This window comes from Lates calcarifer, linkage group LG17 (genome assembly GCF_001640805.2).
Source record: "Lates calcarifer isolate ASB-BC8 linkage group LG17, TLL_Latcal_v3, whole genome shotgun sequence".
In the NCBI taxonomy this organism is placed as follows: Eukaryota; Metazoa; Chordata; class Actinopteri; family Centropomidae; genus Lates; species Lates calcarifer.
Window position 1 is genome coordinate 15000159 of NC_066849.1, and position 18172 is coordinate 15018330.

Sequence of the window (18172 nt, forward strand, 5' to 3'; positions counted from 1 at the left end):
TTACATTAACAATGGCTCTGATCCGTTTAGAAATACCAGTTCTAATGCTAATGCTGTGCTACTGTGTATGCAGGCTTATTGGCATGGCTTACTGGGACTTGTCAAAGGAAGGAGCCATCATAAATTTCATTAACATCACCTGTGGTTTACCTGCTATAACAGGTCAAAATGTCTGCCATGACAACCGGCTTTTCAGAAATCCACGCAGATTAACTCAATGTGTGTTTGTATGAGAAATGCTTTTTCCATAGTAGAAAATGTGAGGAAAAGAAGGTGTATCTTAACATGTTGTATGGTTTTCTCATGCCAATTACCATGATTAAGCAGCTAAATAATCATGGCATTTCGACTGGATTTACATTTAAATATACACTGACATGATGCATCATTCCTGCTGTGAATTATTCCCATCCCCTCTCTTAGCCAGTTCATCTTTTATCTGTTCCTTAGTGCTCAGTGATATAGAGCTCACTTTATCATTTATATTTATATAGAGACAATACTGAATCAAATGCAGGATTCTCATTTTCAAAACACTTAGCTGGAGTTACACACACACACAAAAAAAATCTCTCAGGGATGCTTTTTGTACCATATGGTCAACCAAGCATAGGTGACCCACTCTCTTATCATGAAAGCTACACTTGTTAGCAGCATTGAGGAACTCTTAATGTTTTCTCACTTTGCAGCATCAGTAGTATACATTTTATGTCTGAATTTAAAGGGAAATTAAATCAATAATTTTATGCATTCTGTGGTGCTGTATAACTGGACATCAGGCGGGGCGGCACCAGACCAGTGGCCTTGATCAACACAATTTCAGACCAAATTAAATTAAGCACCATCAGGTGAAACAGATATGTTCAGTAGAGTGAAATAGTGTTGTGCAGGCAAGAAAAACATATCCGGTTTGGATTTTTGCCCTATAAAGTAAAAGTACAGACTTGTGCCTGAGGAGATCCTGGTGCCTTGTGTGAAGTTAATTCATTAATATATCTGCACTTCTTATGCTAGAGATGCTGTTTAAACCCTTGGAGTATTCAGTCGACTAAAAGAGAAGGAGGTATTCCATCCTACAAGCATGTGTGGACGACATTATTGATGAGAATGATTCAGTGTGAAATGTAAAACTCAACTCAAAATGAGATAAGCTCAACATGGGAAAAGTTTGTGATTTTGCAGAGGTTTTTGTTTGCACTTCTGCCAACTAAAGCTAGGGAAATTATCCTTTGCACTTGCATTTGCCATTCAGGGTCATCTGAGCAGGTGGAGATATCACCCCAATTTCAGGTCAGCCTGAGCACAAAACTAGAGTCTTAGAAACGATGCCGGCACCTTGCAAAATCGCAGCCAATGGCACATAGGCTTCTGTTGCCCATGAAAATATTTGTAGAAGGGAAGAAAGCCTTTCTCTCATCCTGTGGCTCTCACTGTACCACACAACCAGTAGAAGAGGAATCTAACAGTATATTTCATGTATGACTGTGTTTTTTATTTAACATTTAGTATTTTATGAACAACAATTGCTCGAACATGCCCTGACACAACCAACCTCCCCCAGTGGCAAATAAGTGATTGATTGTGTTTCACACAAGGTGACAGATAGTTTGTGTGCTTTTCTGCGGAAACCACAGCATTTGATCCAGCCATTTGGTAAATTGTATTGGAAGCATCAAGCATACTTGGCCTCATGGGTCAGTGCTTTTGATTTCATTGCCCAGTAAAAGACACAAGTGCACACAGTGGATTTCCACGTACTGAGTATCATAATTCCCCATTACAGTGGAATACAATGGAGCTGTGCATTAAGGGCAGTGTATAGGTCAACCATGTAGTGCAACTACTTAGTGAATTGCAGGGGAGGGGTGGTTCGACACAAGACACCAAGACATAAAGTCCTGTGAAAGTCTGCAGTTCTTGTATAATCCATATGTAGGTAAATACAATGTATTTATAAAGCACCTTTCTAAAGCAGATGTCACAAACCACTAAAGGCAAAAGGTACAGATATAACCCTGCAGGAAATGTCATGTGATTTCTAGCATTGATCACTGTACACAGTAAAAAAGCCAGATGTACTATACAGTAGTGCAACCACTAATGGTTCACAGAAATCCATAAAAGCTGTGTTTGCAATATGTAGACATACATTAAAGTGAATAGAAATGTTTTCAGCTCCATTATGTAAAATGGACATGAAGGACCTACTGACACATGTATTCACATCCTGCTCTCTTTCTGTCATGCATTATGAAGCACTCAGTCAGTTGTACATTACATGGTGCAGATACATGGACACAAAACTATAGAACAGTTAGTTATCAGTAGATGTAACATGGCTGGTATCTGTCATGACCAAATAATTCTTGATCTGAAACCTATCAAAGGGAAAACCAACCTTTTTTATATTATTTGGTTAAGTAATAATAAATAGCCTAATCAATGCCCCTCTTTGTGACACTGTCAAAGCTTTTTAGTAGGTTGTAATATGGACTAATTTGGTCTAATCAACAGTTAAATAGCAGATGGTGAATAAAACAATTTCATTTTAAGTACTGTCTCTTTATTACACACATTTGATTCCACAGCACCACCCACCATAACCAAAAGAAATGGGCTTCTCAAACAAAAATGACAACAGTTTAACTGTATTATATTCTAAGCTGTATTGTTGTAAGAGAAACAGTTGGCTGCTAAAATCAACACACTACTCGGTCTATTCTTCTACAAAAAACTATTTTTTTCACTCTGGTTTGCACAGTTTTGAGGAATATGTGATGTCTTTTAAAAGGAGTAGAGGTGCTGGCTTTGGTAGCTGAGCTGAGCAGGAGACCTACTTATTCAGTGAAACAGTGATAATATGTGATTCCACTGCATCTGTCATAACTTTAATTCTAGGTATATCACTGTGGCTATAGGTCTCAGCAGGGCTACTGCACAGGCAATCAATTGGACTGAAGCTAGAGCAAAAGCAGAACATCAACCACACTGTTAAAGTCTAATATAAATGCATTCGTTTATTTATTTTTGGGTTGTATTTAGAGCTATAAAACTGTCTTTGCTGCGCCTTCCCCAGCATATAATTCACAAGAGTTGGGATGTCTGCTCATATACACATCACGTAGGTAAAGTCATAGATACAAGCTAGAGAGTGACTGTGCATTGCACCCTGTTAACCTAGTCTGCACAAATCCGTTATTTTTGACATCAAACTTCCACTGCACCATTTGATCATTTTACTGACACACTCTGCACTGCACATCCCCTCCCACATCAGTGGGATTAAGTTTTAGGAAAACTAAAAAACTGTGTGCACCCAATAAAAACTGCTGTTAACTGCTGCTTCACTGGTGCAGAGCCCAGCCATGTGCCGTGCACTGTCACAAAAATAGAACCCTATGTGTTATGTCTCCATCCCTGTGCACTCTTGGCATATTAACAGGTCTGTTTTCGAGACACATCCGGCGCTTGTTTATGGATCAGTTTTTCAAACATTTTCTCTCCTTTTGCTGTTGTTTGTGTAGCCACTAGTATCTTTGCCAAGACTCTTGGACTCCATTGTTGCCGCCACAACAGTGTGAGAAGAGACAGCAAAGCTCATTATCGACAGTGCTTTCAGTTTCAAGTTTTTTTCTGACATCGTAGTTAGCAGATAAAAAGCCACCAGGGTTGCAGAATAAGGAAGTGACATTATATAAGAATTCAGCTCACTTGCAGGGGGAGATTGGCAGCATTTCCACTCCTGAAGCATGGATTGTCTTGATTCAGGCTCCTCTTTTATGAGATATTGCTGAGTCAGTGTCGGGTCTCTGTGGCTTTCTGAACAGTTATGTTGAGCTCAGTTTTGCTTGATTGTGCACTCTGTTTGATCCCCATGCCTTCCAAATCCATCCAAACATCCACACATCTCCTTTCCCAAACCACCATTACCACCCTGAAAAGTTGTGTATAAATAGATTTCACACTGAGCACCACTGGGTTGGAAATTAATTCTGGTCAGGGGAGAATCTGCCACAGTTTCTCTAATACATACACAGTGCTGCCTGCTGAGATCCTGTAACCATTTATTACAGAAGCACTTGCAGTCAAATTTGTTTCATTGTTAGTATTGACATATATCTATCTATCTATCTATTTAAATTATGTCTAATAATTAACATGTCAGTGACGAATACAAATGCCAAATATTTGTGGTTGTCATCACCAGACTGGACTTTAATCTGACACATGACCAAATGCCACTCCAGGCCAAATCATTTTATTTCTTCTCACTGCAGTCAATAACAATCAATATCTATTCATTGTTTTTCCCACATTAGTAAAATGGTGAAAAATGCTTGCTGTAATTTCCCACAACCCCAGGATGATAGTTAGTTTATTATCCTGAAAACTTTCTTTGTGTCTGTGATGATGATGTATTTCTAAGTCATACATATTCAGTTTACTACAAGAGATGCTGGCACCAGTTAGTAATTGATAAACGGTTGAAGTGATTGATTGATTATCAGAATAGTTGCCAATTGATTTTCTGTCATGTCCCTCAACTAATTGACTATTCATTGCAGCTCTAATGTTAAATAATACACTATGTGGCATACCTGTGCTAAGATCTCTGATACTGTTGACTGAGAGAAACTTGATTTGTTCGTCATGCAACTTACATCTATCAGATAGACAATTATAGTTCACTTGATAATTCTGGCTCAGTTAAACTGGACATTATACTGCATCTCATTATCCTCTTCATTATCATACATTCAGTTCATAGTTCTTACATTCGCACAATGTGAGCTAGAGTGCTCATCCATAACAAAGTCTTTGTTAATCTTTCTGTGAACTGGAGTGGACATGTTTGTGTGGATTTGTGCTCCCTCCAACTTTTTAGGTGAACCGCACCCCTGCCAATATGCCAGTCATGGTGCTACACTGCCTCTGCCTTTGGCACCGCTAGCTAACCGTAAAGCACTGACATGTGCATCGAGCCATCAAATTTGTCTGTCTTCCGGGAAGTAGCTCTAACTGTGTGGTAGTTGAGCAAATGATGAGTGGATGAGTGGGAATCCACCATTATTTCATTTCCTGCCACCATATCAGTCTGAATGGATCGATGCACTGCTAATCCGCTGCTATTTTAGGATGCAAGGAAGGTAATCAGGGGTTCAGTACAATACTTAATCGTATTGCATCTCCTACTCAGGCTTAAACTTGAAAGCTATTTACTACAAATGAGGGTTTTCCACACACTAACCATAGACTACAGAAAGCCTAGTATTATATATATATATATATATATATATGTATGTATATATATATATGTATGTATATGTATATATATGTGTGTGTGTATACTGAGTGTGTGGTGTGTGCTTGTAGGTGTCTGTGTTTGTGTGCTGTGTTTGTATTCTTTGTAGACACAGTGTAAGTACTTTGCCTTCATTTTTCTATTTCCAGCCAGGAAGTATGACAGTGGTGAATATCTTAACATCACCGGCATCACAAGGGACCAAGCTGGGGACTATGAATGCAGCGCTTTAAATGACATCGCCTCTCCTGACACCAAAACAGTAAAAGTCACAGTCAACTGTAAGTATATCTTTGTCTTCTTCCTTGCCCAAAACCGCCCCCCCACCCCCCCACCCCTATTTTGTCTCCGCACTGGCCTAGTCGACACATGAAAGACACCAGGGCAGTCTTCAATGATACGGGTGTCATGTCCCCGACTGTATGCTTCAAGAAAGTACACCTTCCTGAAGTTTGAAGAAAAGTAGAAAGCTTGAGCTCAAAGTTTCTTAATATTTAATGTGAGAATTCCCTTTTTGTCTGTGCATGTAGGTGATTAATTCACACCAAGGAAAGGTCTGACTGTTCTAAGCACTATTCCATTATGCAGGTAATGAGTCTTTCAAAAGTGTGAGGAGACAGTAATGAGGAGCCGGGGCATTAATGAATGATACTGGGCTTTAGCTGTCGTGGTCACGTGGAAATCACCACTCGTAAGTATGAGCGGGAATGGGTGCTTGACAATTATTGCCATTCCCTGTCTTTCTAAAAGTGCTCCTTTACTTCACTGTTATTCATTGAGGTTTCTGCATAGATGCCCTGCACTAAATCTCACTTTTGGCAAAGCTTACCGGGCGCTCAGCTACATAGACAGGGTGGAGGGTGGTGAGGCAGGGGGAGGAAGATTGTAAGAAAAAAAGACTCCTCCTGGCCCAGTTACTGACTCATATCCTTAAAGCTAATCATGTAAGTTTTCCAATTCAAGTTTTAAGAAATGAAATATTTTATTTCATACACAGTTTTGACAATTTAATTCTTTTTTACGACAACTTTGAGCCCAATAACGTGTGTACTACTATTTCCACCTCACTGTGTTAAGGCAGCTCTCATTCTGGCTTCGTTATAAAACTGAGTCTTGTGGCCATTATTTCTGTGTAATGCCTGGCTCTAATGAGCTGGGCCTGAGTGGAGTTTTAGAGGCCAGTTATTTATAGCTCAACTGAGACATGGGTTCAAGGATGAAAAGAGCTCTGACAACTCGCACTGTCTTTATGTTACAGAACAAAAGAGATATTCCCAATGATTGATAAGGCACGTCATTCTCAGACGCCAAATTTTAAAGTGAGACAGCAGGGGTGTGTGGGTTTAGTATCCACACTGAGTGAATTGATTAGGAAGACTTTCTTTTGCTGTCAGACAAAGTCACCACAGCCTTGAGCACCGGAGCGATACTTTGGGTGGGAGAGTGCTGTAGTTGCTCAAGTGTTGAGGCAGTATTTGCCCACTGCCCAGACTTATCTGAAGCTGCCAGAGCTACAGAGTTGTTCCTGTCATCGACTACTTACTCATTCTTTGTTATGGATCCGTAACACCAAGGAGAATTGTCCAGATATCTTTTGTAGATGAATATTTAATGGTTTACAAATTGGTTTCTGAAAACTGTTTATGATTTTGATTTAGTATGATATTTTACATAATCCTCAAGGTATAGAGGATTCCTCTTTTATACAGCAATAGAAAAACATCTCTAATACAAAGGAGGTAGCTGCACAGGCTTTAAACTTGCTCGCATTACTTCTGCCTTCTGGACTGAAAAATTGAGGTTCTGTATCGCGCTGCAACATATCACAGGCCTTTCTTCGAAATGCCATGGTTTATAATACATAAAACATAGACATTTTGCCGGACACTTTTATCAAAAGCAGCAGCAGGATGCCAAGTGAATACTTTGAAATGAGACTTTTAGAGTCAGTGTTCACTGGAAACCATTATCTCCAAAGTGTTTCTTTTCAGGGACTGAGTAAAACAGCCCAGTGCAAGATCGATGACAGATTTTTTGAAATAATTAATATGTTTTACAAGGATTTCACAAAGAGTAGTACATTAGTTCTTAAATTAGTTCTTAAATTTATATAATTGTATGTGGTTTATAGGTTGCTTCAGTGGACATGAAACATCGCTCGCAGCAGTGCTGTGACACATGTAATGTCTGACAAGTCTTTATTTAAAATCAGTCTGCAGTAATTAGTTTAGTCTAGGTGATGGGGCAGCCTGTGTCTGCACAAAGCGTTAATCTTTGAGCTCTCCCCCTTTTACCTATAAATATTTCATAATTCTTGACGTCCTGTTTGAGCTATGGCCCATATGTAGCTCTGTAGAGTCAGACTTTTCTGGCCTCACAAGCACTGAACACATGAAAGGTCCTGTGTTTTATTGCTGCTGTTTAGCATTCAAAGTGCTGCACAACCATGAGACTTGCATAAACAAGACAGTAAAGCAGCAAAAGGCAGCTTTGGTTGTCGACATTTTCAAATGGCATCGAGGTGGCTGTTAAAAATCTTTACTTCAGTACCTTGTGTCATGTAGCTTTAAATAGTCGGCGTATCAGCTCTCAAAACATTTTCTAAATATGTTTGTATTCTGTCATGAAAGTTGCCTCGTCATTCCTCCAAACATGTTGACTGGTGACACGTGCTCATTTACAAAGATAAGGGGGCTGAATAAATGAATTAAAGTTGTTGTCCATTGGAGCGGTTGATATGGCCACAGCAGGCAGAGCCTGAGCCAGCTGGTGGCCACTCTTCACTGCCTCCTCTCCACCCTGGCACAGTTCTCCCTCCGTGAAGGAAAGAGAGAAGCATTTGCGCCACATCCCAATCAACTGTATCATTCATGCTTTACTGTCACACATCAGGCTTTTTTCAGCAGGCGCCCTGGAGCGTGGGGTATTGATGAGAGCTCGGTGTGCCAAATTCTGAATTAAGATAAAGACGTCAGCTGGCATTGGAACTCAAACAAGAGAGGATAATTATACAGTAAGAAGCAATAAATTTACTATGTTTTAAAGATATTAAACTATATGGACACAGACTTATACAGATGTTAAACGTGGCTGACAAAATCAGCCTTTCAACTTTATAAAAGTTCTGCAGATGTCACATTTACTCTGTCAACGATGAGAAATGTGCCATTTAGATTTTAAGTAACACTTTTACCATATCACACAGTGTGATGACAGGAAATACACTATTAGTTGTTTGTTTGTTTTTTTATACCGGTTTTATCTGCATTTGTTGTTCACTTATTAAAGAGCCTATCATGTTGTGCATTGACCCCACCAGAGTATCTGCACTGATCCTGTCAGAGTGTCCGTTCTAGCAGTTAAATTAAATCAAGTCACAAGCATCAATCAGTCATGTCTGCACTATTTCTCTTTTATCATTCTAATAAGGCAGCATAAGAGTGAATGACATTGACATTTCATGGGTTAACAGTCTAATTAAATACATGTCCAAACAATTTCTCCCTGCTTTCAAAACAATTCCTTTTTTTAAGCTAAGAGTATAGTTGACCTCTGGGCTAATTGCAGATTAAGGCCACTAATTAAAATAAGCAAACTAGAGTAATGAAAACAAAATTAAGCTCTAGCATGTTTGGAGTTTTAATAACACCAGGCCTTCCATAACACTAAGCCTGCCATTTGGCTTTCTATGATATGATGATGCATTGTCATTGTGCTGCTATTTCAAAGTGTTAAGTCCAGTACATTTAACCTCTGCTTGAATGTTTCCAAGGCTCAAAAGACTACCTTAATCAGACAGCATTAATTAAATTACTGGCTTGTGCCTCTTGTCTTTATATGTCTGGTGATGAATGAACGGAGACTGGATACTTTTATCAGCTAAAGCTGAATGATGGCAGCTATGCAGAAGGTCACGCTAGAATCAGATTGGCTAAAAAGCCCTGCTTGGGGAAAGGATATTTCAGTGGTGATTTTTACCTGATGAAATTTGATCTCTGACCTACTTTTCAAATTTACATATTCATCTCCACCGCAGGTGGGTGCAGCTATTGGCTGAAATTCTCACCGCACAGTGTGACTCAAAGGCATAAATATCACATCTAGGTGGCTGAGTCGGAGGGATGAATGAAAAGGAAACCACCGTGGAAAACCTCCGGCTGAGATAAAAAGCCGATGTTTGATTAATTAATGAAGCCACCTCGTTGTAGAATGAAAGCGTCCAATGCTAACTACATACACATAAAACAATAATAAAAACCTGTTCCTTTTTCAAGCTCGAAAATCAAAGGTGCCTGACCTTCCTTTGTAGTTCAGAAAGCTCTCCCTCTCCAGAGAGTGCTGTCTGCTCTCGCTCCTTATTGAATGAGTGACACTACAGAGTTTGAACGCCGGCCATGTTGCAAGATGGGATTTGACAGTTTGCACAAACTTTAGTCACACGTGGAAAGAACGCCGACAACCAACTGTCTTGTCGTGCTACATTTTATTTGCCCGTCACCATTTCATACGCCTTCAACTAAAGCTGTCTGAGACCACGCCAGATGTTCTGATCGTCTCCCTCCGTCCGTGTGGTAATCACAAAGCTGCTTCAAGTCAATTTTCAGGAAATAAATGTGTAAAGAAGACAAATCAGTTGATGCCATGTTAGCAGCGCAGATGTTTGAATTATTGATGTGGAGTAGGAAGACCCTGGCTTTTTTGGGATATCTGTCTCTCTTTTATTTGTTTTGTTGCAAAATCTTTTTTATAAAAAGTCACTGGTTATGCAAGTGCCACATTTCCGGGAAAGTTTAGAGCAGAATATTCAGAACCTCTTCTTAAAACACTACAGTAGCTTGGTCTTTGACACACAAAGAAGTTTAATTGGGTATCTCTGACACAGTAGATGTAACTGTGTTTTTGGTTTTTAGATTTTTTGTAACCATATGATCTCGTCCCTTCCTATCTTAATGTAGGACGCAGGTTTGAGCCAGAGCAGGCATCTCTCTCCTCAACATCACTTGTTTTCCTTCACAGTGAGGTTTCACTTGCTTTTCGAAGTGGAGCTGTGCCCTGTGTGCTTCCGAGTTTGCCAGCCATTTGTACGCCTCCTTCCTCCTCCAGTGCCCTGCAGCTGTGAATTCTGCTCACATACTCACCATGGATATATTTATAAAAAGAAGAGCACCTTACTTTCTTTCCTGCTAACAGTAATTGGCCAACAAAACTGTGATCATTTTTAATTAATTATGAGCACGAGCATTAGAACCGCTTTGTGCAATTACAGCCATAGTATTGATAGATTTCTGAGCATAATTGAAATGCGAGGACATACTGGGAATGCTTCAGATTCTTTACATCACCTTGTCTTTTGTTTGCTCCGACCCTGCCTTTTGCTCTAAAGCCCCAGTCATCCGGGCCTGTTTGGAATTCAGACCCTGCCCTGGTAGATACACCCACAACATGCTCCTCTGACTCCCCTGACAGAGTTGTTCAGGGGAGTCATGACCATCTCGGATAAATAAGAGGCAAAAACCTGTTTACTTGTGATCAGGAGACACATCTTCATGACCACCCAATATTACAATGTCAAGTAATGACAAGAAAGTACACAATTATTAGTGGAATGTGAGCATGTTTGCACTGTATTAGCATTTCTTTTATTAAGAATAATTAGACACTGTGACATTTGCATAGATGTTGACAGCATTTACATTTAGTAAAATGCATGTCCTACATACTGTGTGTGTCCAGACTTGCCTCAGTGCAGCTGTTGGAGCACTGTTGAATCAAAGGTAGAATGTGCATCCATACCACAGTTCAAGGGAATCTGTTGTTGTATTTTAACATTAGGCACCAAGTCTCAGCTCAGCATTTGTCGTCAGTTCGCAGTATCCATTGAAATACTGTGGCTTACAATTCAAAAGAGAAGGCTTCCTAGAATTGGATTCTGATCCAGTCCTAAGTAGAGTTAAAGCCAGTACCCTCAAGCTGTTTGGACGTAAATCCATCTCTCTACATCTCTCCAAAGCTCTCGTCTTGATTGCTATTTGGATTTCTTGCTGCATGCGAAGCATGAATAAATGAGTGGAATCTTGATCTTCTGCGGAATAAATGTTCTTGCTAGTACCACTTCAGAATAGACTGACACACAGCGACTTCATCTATTAGCTTGGTCTGAAATTTTGTATGTTTACACAGTTGGAGGTGACTTACTGAGCTCCTACACAGCAATGCATGTCTTGGTTGTAGAGTGGTCCACATGAGAACACCTAACTATCTCATACGTGTAGATAACCAAGACAGGTTGGAATTTGTGTACCTTGAACCATTTAGTGTTAAACGCAGACAATAATGTGAATCCCTGCTGCTGTCAACCCACACAATCCTGCACACTAAGCTGGTTATTTATATGCTTTGCATTGTGTAAAAAGAAGGAACACAATGTTCCCTAGCTGTTCTGAATAGAAATCTTAATGAATTAATAAATCTTGGCAGCAGAACCATTCCTGACTGACAAAAAAAACAGGACAATGAAGCCCACAGATGGCAGTGGGGAACAGTGTCTCTGTGTGTAAGCTGATAAGTCATGCACTGATGAGTCCATTTCTTAATTGCAATGAAAACTCATTTCCAAATCTGGCTGAAGAGGTAGGGTTATTAATTGATCTTTTAATTAAAAAGCCTGCGTTCTGTGGGTTCTCTTGGCAAACAATAGTTTGTAGCTAAATAAATCATATTCAATCTTGAAGCACACCAATTAATCATTAATAGTCACACGAGGATCGCTTAAGGCATGCGACTCAGTGAAGCCCTGTGCATTAAGGTGCTGTGCTTTCTGACTAAACCCCATCCATTAATATTAGAGAGAAGGTCAAACATTTTATTCATCATTAACATGCTTGCATTCATGCACTTTGTAGAGATGTAGAATTGGAGACATCGTCTTTATTTTGATGACAACCTCTACATAATGCAGATGTAATGGAAGTCAACCCGCAACTGGCTATTTGTCACCCGGCAGGGCCTTACAGCACCCATTTTTTCTGCAGCGCCTGTGCTATTCCTGGACCCAACCCCTCACCCCCATCTGGTGGAGTCACCATGACTCCAGGCATGATTTACAGCACCACCACAGCATTCTCCAGGCACTAAATTACCTGGATTATTGGGCCTTCACGATTTTTAGTGCACTACTTTGCATTACTCTCCAGATCCTGATGGTGTATTGCACAATATATGATGATATAGGACATGCCAGCAAGTTGAAATTGGAATTATTGGATTGGACTGGATTTTATGGCTGTGATCTGTCTTAACAGATCCCAGTGCCAAGATCCAAATTGGAAAGACTTGATATTATTGATATGCATATAAAATTATAGCATTTTGGACCACCTACAAAATGATGGGGGATATTTTTCTTTATTTTGAAATGTTGACTTGAGTGGAAAGAAGGACAATTACTTTGGCCCAAAGTACTTTTGAATTTTTCTCATTTAAAGAAAAGAAAGTGGTAAAATTTTATGAGCGGTGCCCTTGATAAGATAGATGATGATAGATGATACAGATCATTTAAGGAGAAATCTGGGTTTATATTCATAGTTACTTCCCTTCAATTACACCACCAGGAGAGATAGCCTGTAGCGCTAATACTATATGTTGACCTGCAAGAGTTTTATTATTGCTTTGTTTTCTTTTAATCTAATTTTGCTCGCCAGGATTTTAACCAACTTCTGACAGAGGACAGCAGTTCAGAGTCTAATGAAGAAAGCATGGTGTTCTTTTTGGCAAATATCTGATCCAGGGGGTAATAAATAAAAGGGAACACATCAAAATGCTGCATCGTCCAAAAAAGAAATGGGCAGACAATTTGCCAGCGGTTGTATACTGTCAGTTTTAGCATGAAAGACAGCGGCTCTGTGTGTGAGGTTTCAAGTATTGACACACCTGCCTGGGCCACCATGTCTACTGTCCTAGTAACTGTACAGTGCGACAGCCAGGTCACCCTGACGCTTTCAGAGGCTTCAGATAATCAATGGCTCTGCACAATGACACCAATGGAGGATTACGAGGATTCACTAAGCCTCTGTCGGTCAGCATATTGCATTGATTTTTGTCATACTTGTTATTGGCTTATAGTTCTGTGCTGTGAAGAACTGCTACAATTTTCTCTCCTTGTTCACTTCCTTTTCTTTAAGTATCTCTGGTCCACATTGTCAAATGCTAAACGTTCTGATTTGAACTCAATCACAAGCTTTAGCAACCATCTTATTCTTTGCTACAGGTTGTTGTAGTTCCTCTTCCAAGATGTTTGTTGGGTCTGTAGGCTGTCTTTATGGTTTGGTGACCGCTAATAACTGGTTGTGGTAAAAACAAAAAGATGTGAAGTCAGAAAACTGCTGATACTATTTCAGAGACATAAGGGTACAAATTTCCACAGCTTGTACACGCACACACACACAGACACAGCAACCACAGACATCCAGTCAAGGTCTACTAACACCCCCCAGCATGGCATCCAACTTTTCATACAGTGATAAATGAACAGGAAAACCTCTAGCATAACCCATTGCTTGATTCACTGTCTGAAGTCCTTCGGATTATTCAGCTCAGCCACGGAACAGGGAAAATAACTGTATAATTGGCACACATATGCAAGGACAGAAAATCAGCATACACCAGTCATACAAATGCACTCATTAGGATGCAGTGGAGGGCTGGTGAAAGGGCATCCATCATCACAGGGCGTGCTGTCACCTCAATGTGTTTCTCCTACATGATCATACACCACATATACAAACGCTCACATGTATGTTTTTCACCTAGCACAGATCTGTTGCATCCCACCTCATCTATCTATGTGGACTCTCGCAGGTTGGCAGAGAGACTGTTAACACATTGGGCCAATGCTGCATTCTCTTCCTTAGAATAAAGCCCAGACATCTGCAATACCTATATCTCACAGTAATGCATATATATGCGCTAATGAAGCATGTTGTTACATTCTCACACCTGGAATACACATCAGAGCTGCCCTGTTTTATAGGAACAGACCATTGAGACTGGATTGACAAAATTGCAGTTTTGATGTCAGTTAGTACCTTGGGGTTGTGTTGTCCAGGAGGCTGCAGCAGTCCATACTGAGGTCATCCTTTAGGAACATCTCCAAATGCAATTGGAAGTAAAGGTTTGCAGGCGTTTGGCCAAGCCATTCCACTGGATACAGGCTAGAACTCTGACTGACAGGTCGGCTCATTGTCAGGAATATAAATAGTCCACATCTCACTTTAAGACATGGCCGGGCAATTTACTGTTGACCGCAGGACTGACCATAAGAGTGTGGGCCTTTTCCATATACCGTATGCTTTTAATCAGGATGTATGAGTATGAGTGGCACAAAGTAATTTTGCTTGTATTGTATGTCAAATGACATGCATCTGATTGGATGCACAAAACACATTTGTTATTTGTCAGGGTTTAGTGAGTCAAGCCAAGTTTACACAATACACACTGTCAGACTGAGCCCTGTGCCTTATTATGATTGGTTCTCCTGTTCTAGCCTCTGTTGATTAACAGAGAAGCAAGAAAACAGTCATATCAGTACCAGTCGATATGATCCACTGTACCCATTCAGTTCTGTAACAGCGCTGCTCACAATAAGAACTCCTAGTCCTCAGTCTCGTATAATCCTCAGTTTGTGAATTCAGCATTAGTCTGATAATGGCCAATAATTACAATTGTAACAAGTGAAACATTTTTATTCCCATTTTGTTTCTAAGGGAAAGGTAAGAGTACTGGAAGTCTTTTTTGTCTGGCTGGTTTTGTCCATTGTTGTATGTCTATCTAACTTCAATTCATTAATTTCATTTCTTTCAAGACTGTGTTACCCATGAGCAGGGTAAATATTGGAAGTACAAAAGGACCGGGCTGCTTTAGAATCTGTCCATATGTAAAACTGCCTTCATGACACTGGCAAAGAGATTTACACCACATTTCAGCACATGAAAGGAGCCTCATTCTGCATTCACGGAACCTGCCTCCGCCATTGAGTCTTTGAACTTCCATTAAGCCATTTATCACCATGCAGTGCAATTCATTTCATTTTCCTAACATTGGGGATGGATGCCCTCTCCCCTCCCCAACTCCGCCTCTGTAGACTGAGTGGTGAGTTTACACTGTGTAATGTGTGCTCTGACCAGGGAGTCGGAGGTTGTCATTTTTAAGTTCAACAACCCTCATTCCCCAGCGCTCCATGTCTGAATATCACTTAAAATTTTTTTCCTCTAGATTGCCCCTATGCTCTTGATAACACTGATTTTTCTTTAGACTGGGATTTTTTTCTGTCCCTGCTAACATATTTTATCTCTTTGTTTTCTGCAGTTGCCCCATCTATCCATGAGATGAAAAGCCATGGAGTTGGTCTGGGACGCACAGCTCTGCTAAGGTGCGAGGCGGCTGCTGTGCCTTCTCCAACATTTGAGTGGTACAAGGGTGAGAAAAGGTGAGCCCAGTTTTGTTGTATGAGCTATTTCAAAGTGCATTGGTAACACCACCCCAGATGGGGTGGGTGGGGCTTTGTTGTGTCACACGTCCATAGTGGTTCCAGTGTCCACTGGTGTCCACCAGTCTGTGCCAAATATCAAATATTGTTTGAAGTTTGCTGATAATCTTGCAGCTCATTCATGACATTGGTAACAGGTACTTTGTGGTTGTGCTTTACACCTGTAATAACCAATGTGGTAGGTAGATTATTCCAAGCATTTTGTAGAACTTATCGCAGTTCTTCTGTGGATTTAGGCTGCCTCTGTCTGTCTCTCCGTGTAATCCCAGACTGACTCCATGATGTTGAGATCAGGGCTCTGTGGGGACCACACCATCTGTTGCAGAACTCCTTGTTCCTCTTGTGGCTGAAAATAGTTCTTTATAACTGGCTGTATGTTTCGGGTTGTTGTCATGCTGCAGAATGAATAAAGAGACTGCTCAGATGTCTCCCTGATGCTATTGCATGATAGTTAAGACTCTACATATCTAACCTGCCTAAAACTTTTGCACATTGCTGTGTTTCCTGTATAGTAAATGTTAACAGAAAAAATCTGTAGCATTCCTTTCAAGTTCATAAATGATAAAGAAAAAATAACTTTGCTGGTTGGAAGTAAAGTCAAGTCCACTGCAAATGAAATGCATCATTAGATGTTAAATCAGTGTGAATTTTCAATAAAAAATCTCACTCCTCATGTGTAGAGATGCAAGCTGGACTGGGAACAATACAACTGGCATGCAAAGATAGTAGAGCAGAGACAAGACTTCCATGTGAGCCCAAGTCTGAACACAACATCCAGTGGATTTTGAGGCTTGGTCCAACAATATGAATATGAATGGATACATTTGGAGGATATGTCTTACCACACCTGACAAACTAAAATGTGTCAGGAACTTTAAACTGTCCTTGGAAATCACTCCATGTCTGAATGGCCCTGAGCCCACCAAACCTGTATAGACCTTTTCCACAGTAGACATTTTGGCAAGTCATATCAGAAAAAGCACAGGTGCAATTGACTGAACATTCAAAATGACTTCATTCCAGTTAGGTGAGCCAGTTCCAGGATCCTGGTAATGTCTGCTGTGAAAAGGGTCCATTGGGAGAACATATACAATGAAGTGCTTATTAATATTTATAAATACTGTTCACCGATCTCCACAGGAAGTCTAAAGACTGAATGTGTTTTAAGTTGTATTCTAAACTGTAATCTGTCATGTTGACATTTGACAATAACAGTGGCGTTATTGGGTCATACATTTACTCGATTGTGGACAAGAACACGATAGAAAAGGTATTGCTTCTGGTTTGTTTGATTTTTCCCAGAGACAGTGCATTTGTTTCTTCTCCCGTTTGTCCAGCCTCTGGGGAGGACCCACAGAAACATTCCACTGAGAGTCATTTGTGCCTTGTCCTTACCTTGCATCCTAATAAAATGTTTGCTGGCAACTAGCTTAAATCATTCGCGGCACATACATCAATCAGTCTAGATTCAAGTGTCAGTTCTTGAATTTAAAAACCAAATTACCCCCATTACCCATCATTTACCCACTCCTGGTGAGCACAATTTCAATCATCAGCTCACACTGTGCTAATTGTAATTATGGGGTGGATTCAATTTATTCAAATTGCTAAGGAGGCAAGTTGGCATGATTCTAGTCTTTACTTAATTCAAGGACTTGTTCTTTCTGTGACTTCTTACATGGCTAAATGGTGATTTTCTTCATTTATGCCTCATCATGAAAAGACATTAGAATGAGGACATAAGCACAGAACATGTGTAACTTCTGTACAACATTAACACTGGCTGTGACTATTTCATCGCCCATTTACTGTGTATGTGAAATAGGGGGTGACTTCTCATTTTGGCTCTGCATCGATGCAGCCATACCATCGCAGTCCTGCTGCCAGTTTGTCTTTATCGGAAGTAGTGTGACAGTTTTGACAAGCAAATCTTTCTCTTGATGTGTCACTGCTTTCATTCTTGAATGGAAGTGGGTGAGTGTTTATGTGTGTGTATGTAGTGGTGGGAGGGCTTCTTTCACAATGACAGAGGGGAGCATTGACTAGTTTGATGTTGAACTACTGAAGAGGCAAGACACCCGCCGAGATTATCAGTGAATGTTCAGCTAACATTTGAGGAAGTCGCCGTGGGAGAGGGAACAACAGATTTGTGGATATTTGCTGGACATAAGGTCACACATAGTGTTTAAACTCAGAGTGCCACTCAGAGCAGCTCAAGCCAAGCTAGAGATCATGGGGGGGCCGCACTGAAGCCAAGATAGAAACATGTCTCATCTCCAGAGGTTTTTATGGTTTATAATGTGAAACCATAGCAGTCACAGAAGCCA

The 18172-nt window shown here is 40.3% G+C and overlaps 1 protein-coding gene across 2 annotated transcripts in view; it reads left to right on the forward strand.

The window, feature by feature from the left end:
* negr1 (neuronal growth regulator 1) overlaps positions 1-18172 on the forward strand; it is a 130270-nt gene that overhangs the window by 66785 nt on the left and 45313 nt on the right. For both annotated transcript variants that reach the window (XM_018673137.2, XM_018673138.2), the window contains exons 4-5: positions 5452-5583; positions 15665-15785. In XM_018673137.2, the coding sequence (XP_018528653.1) occupies positions 5452-5583; positions 15665-15785 (253 nt within the window). The remainder of the gene's footprint in view (positions 1-5451; positions 5584-15664; positions 15786-18172) is intronic.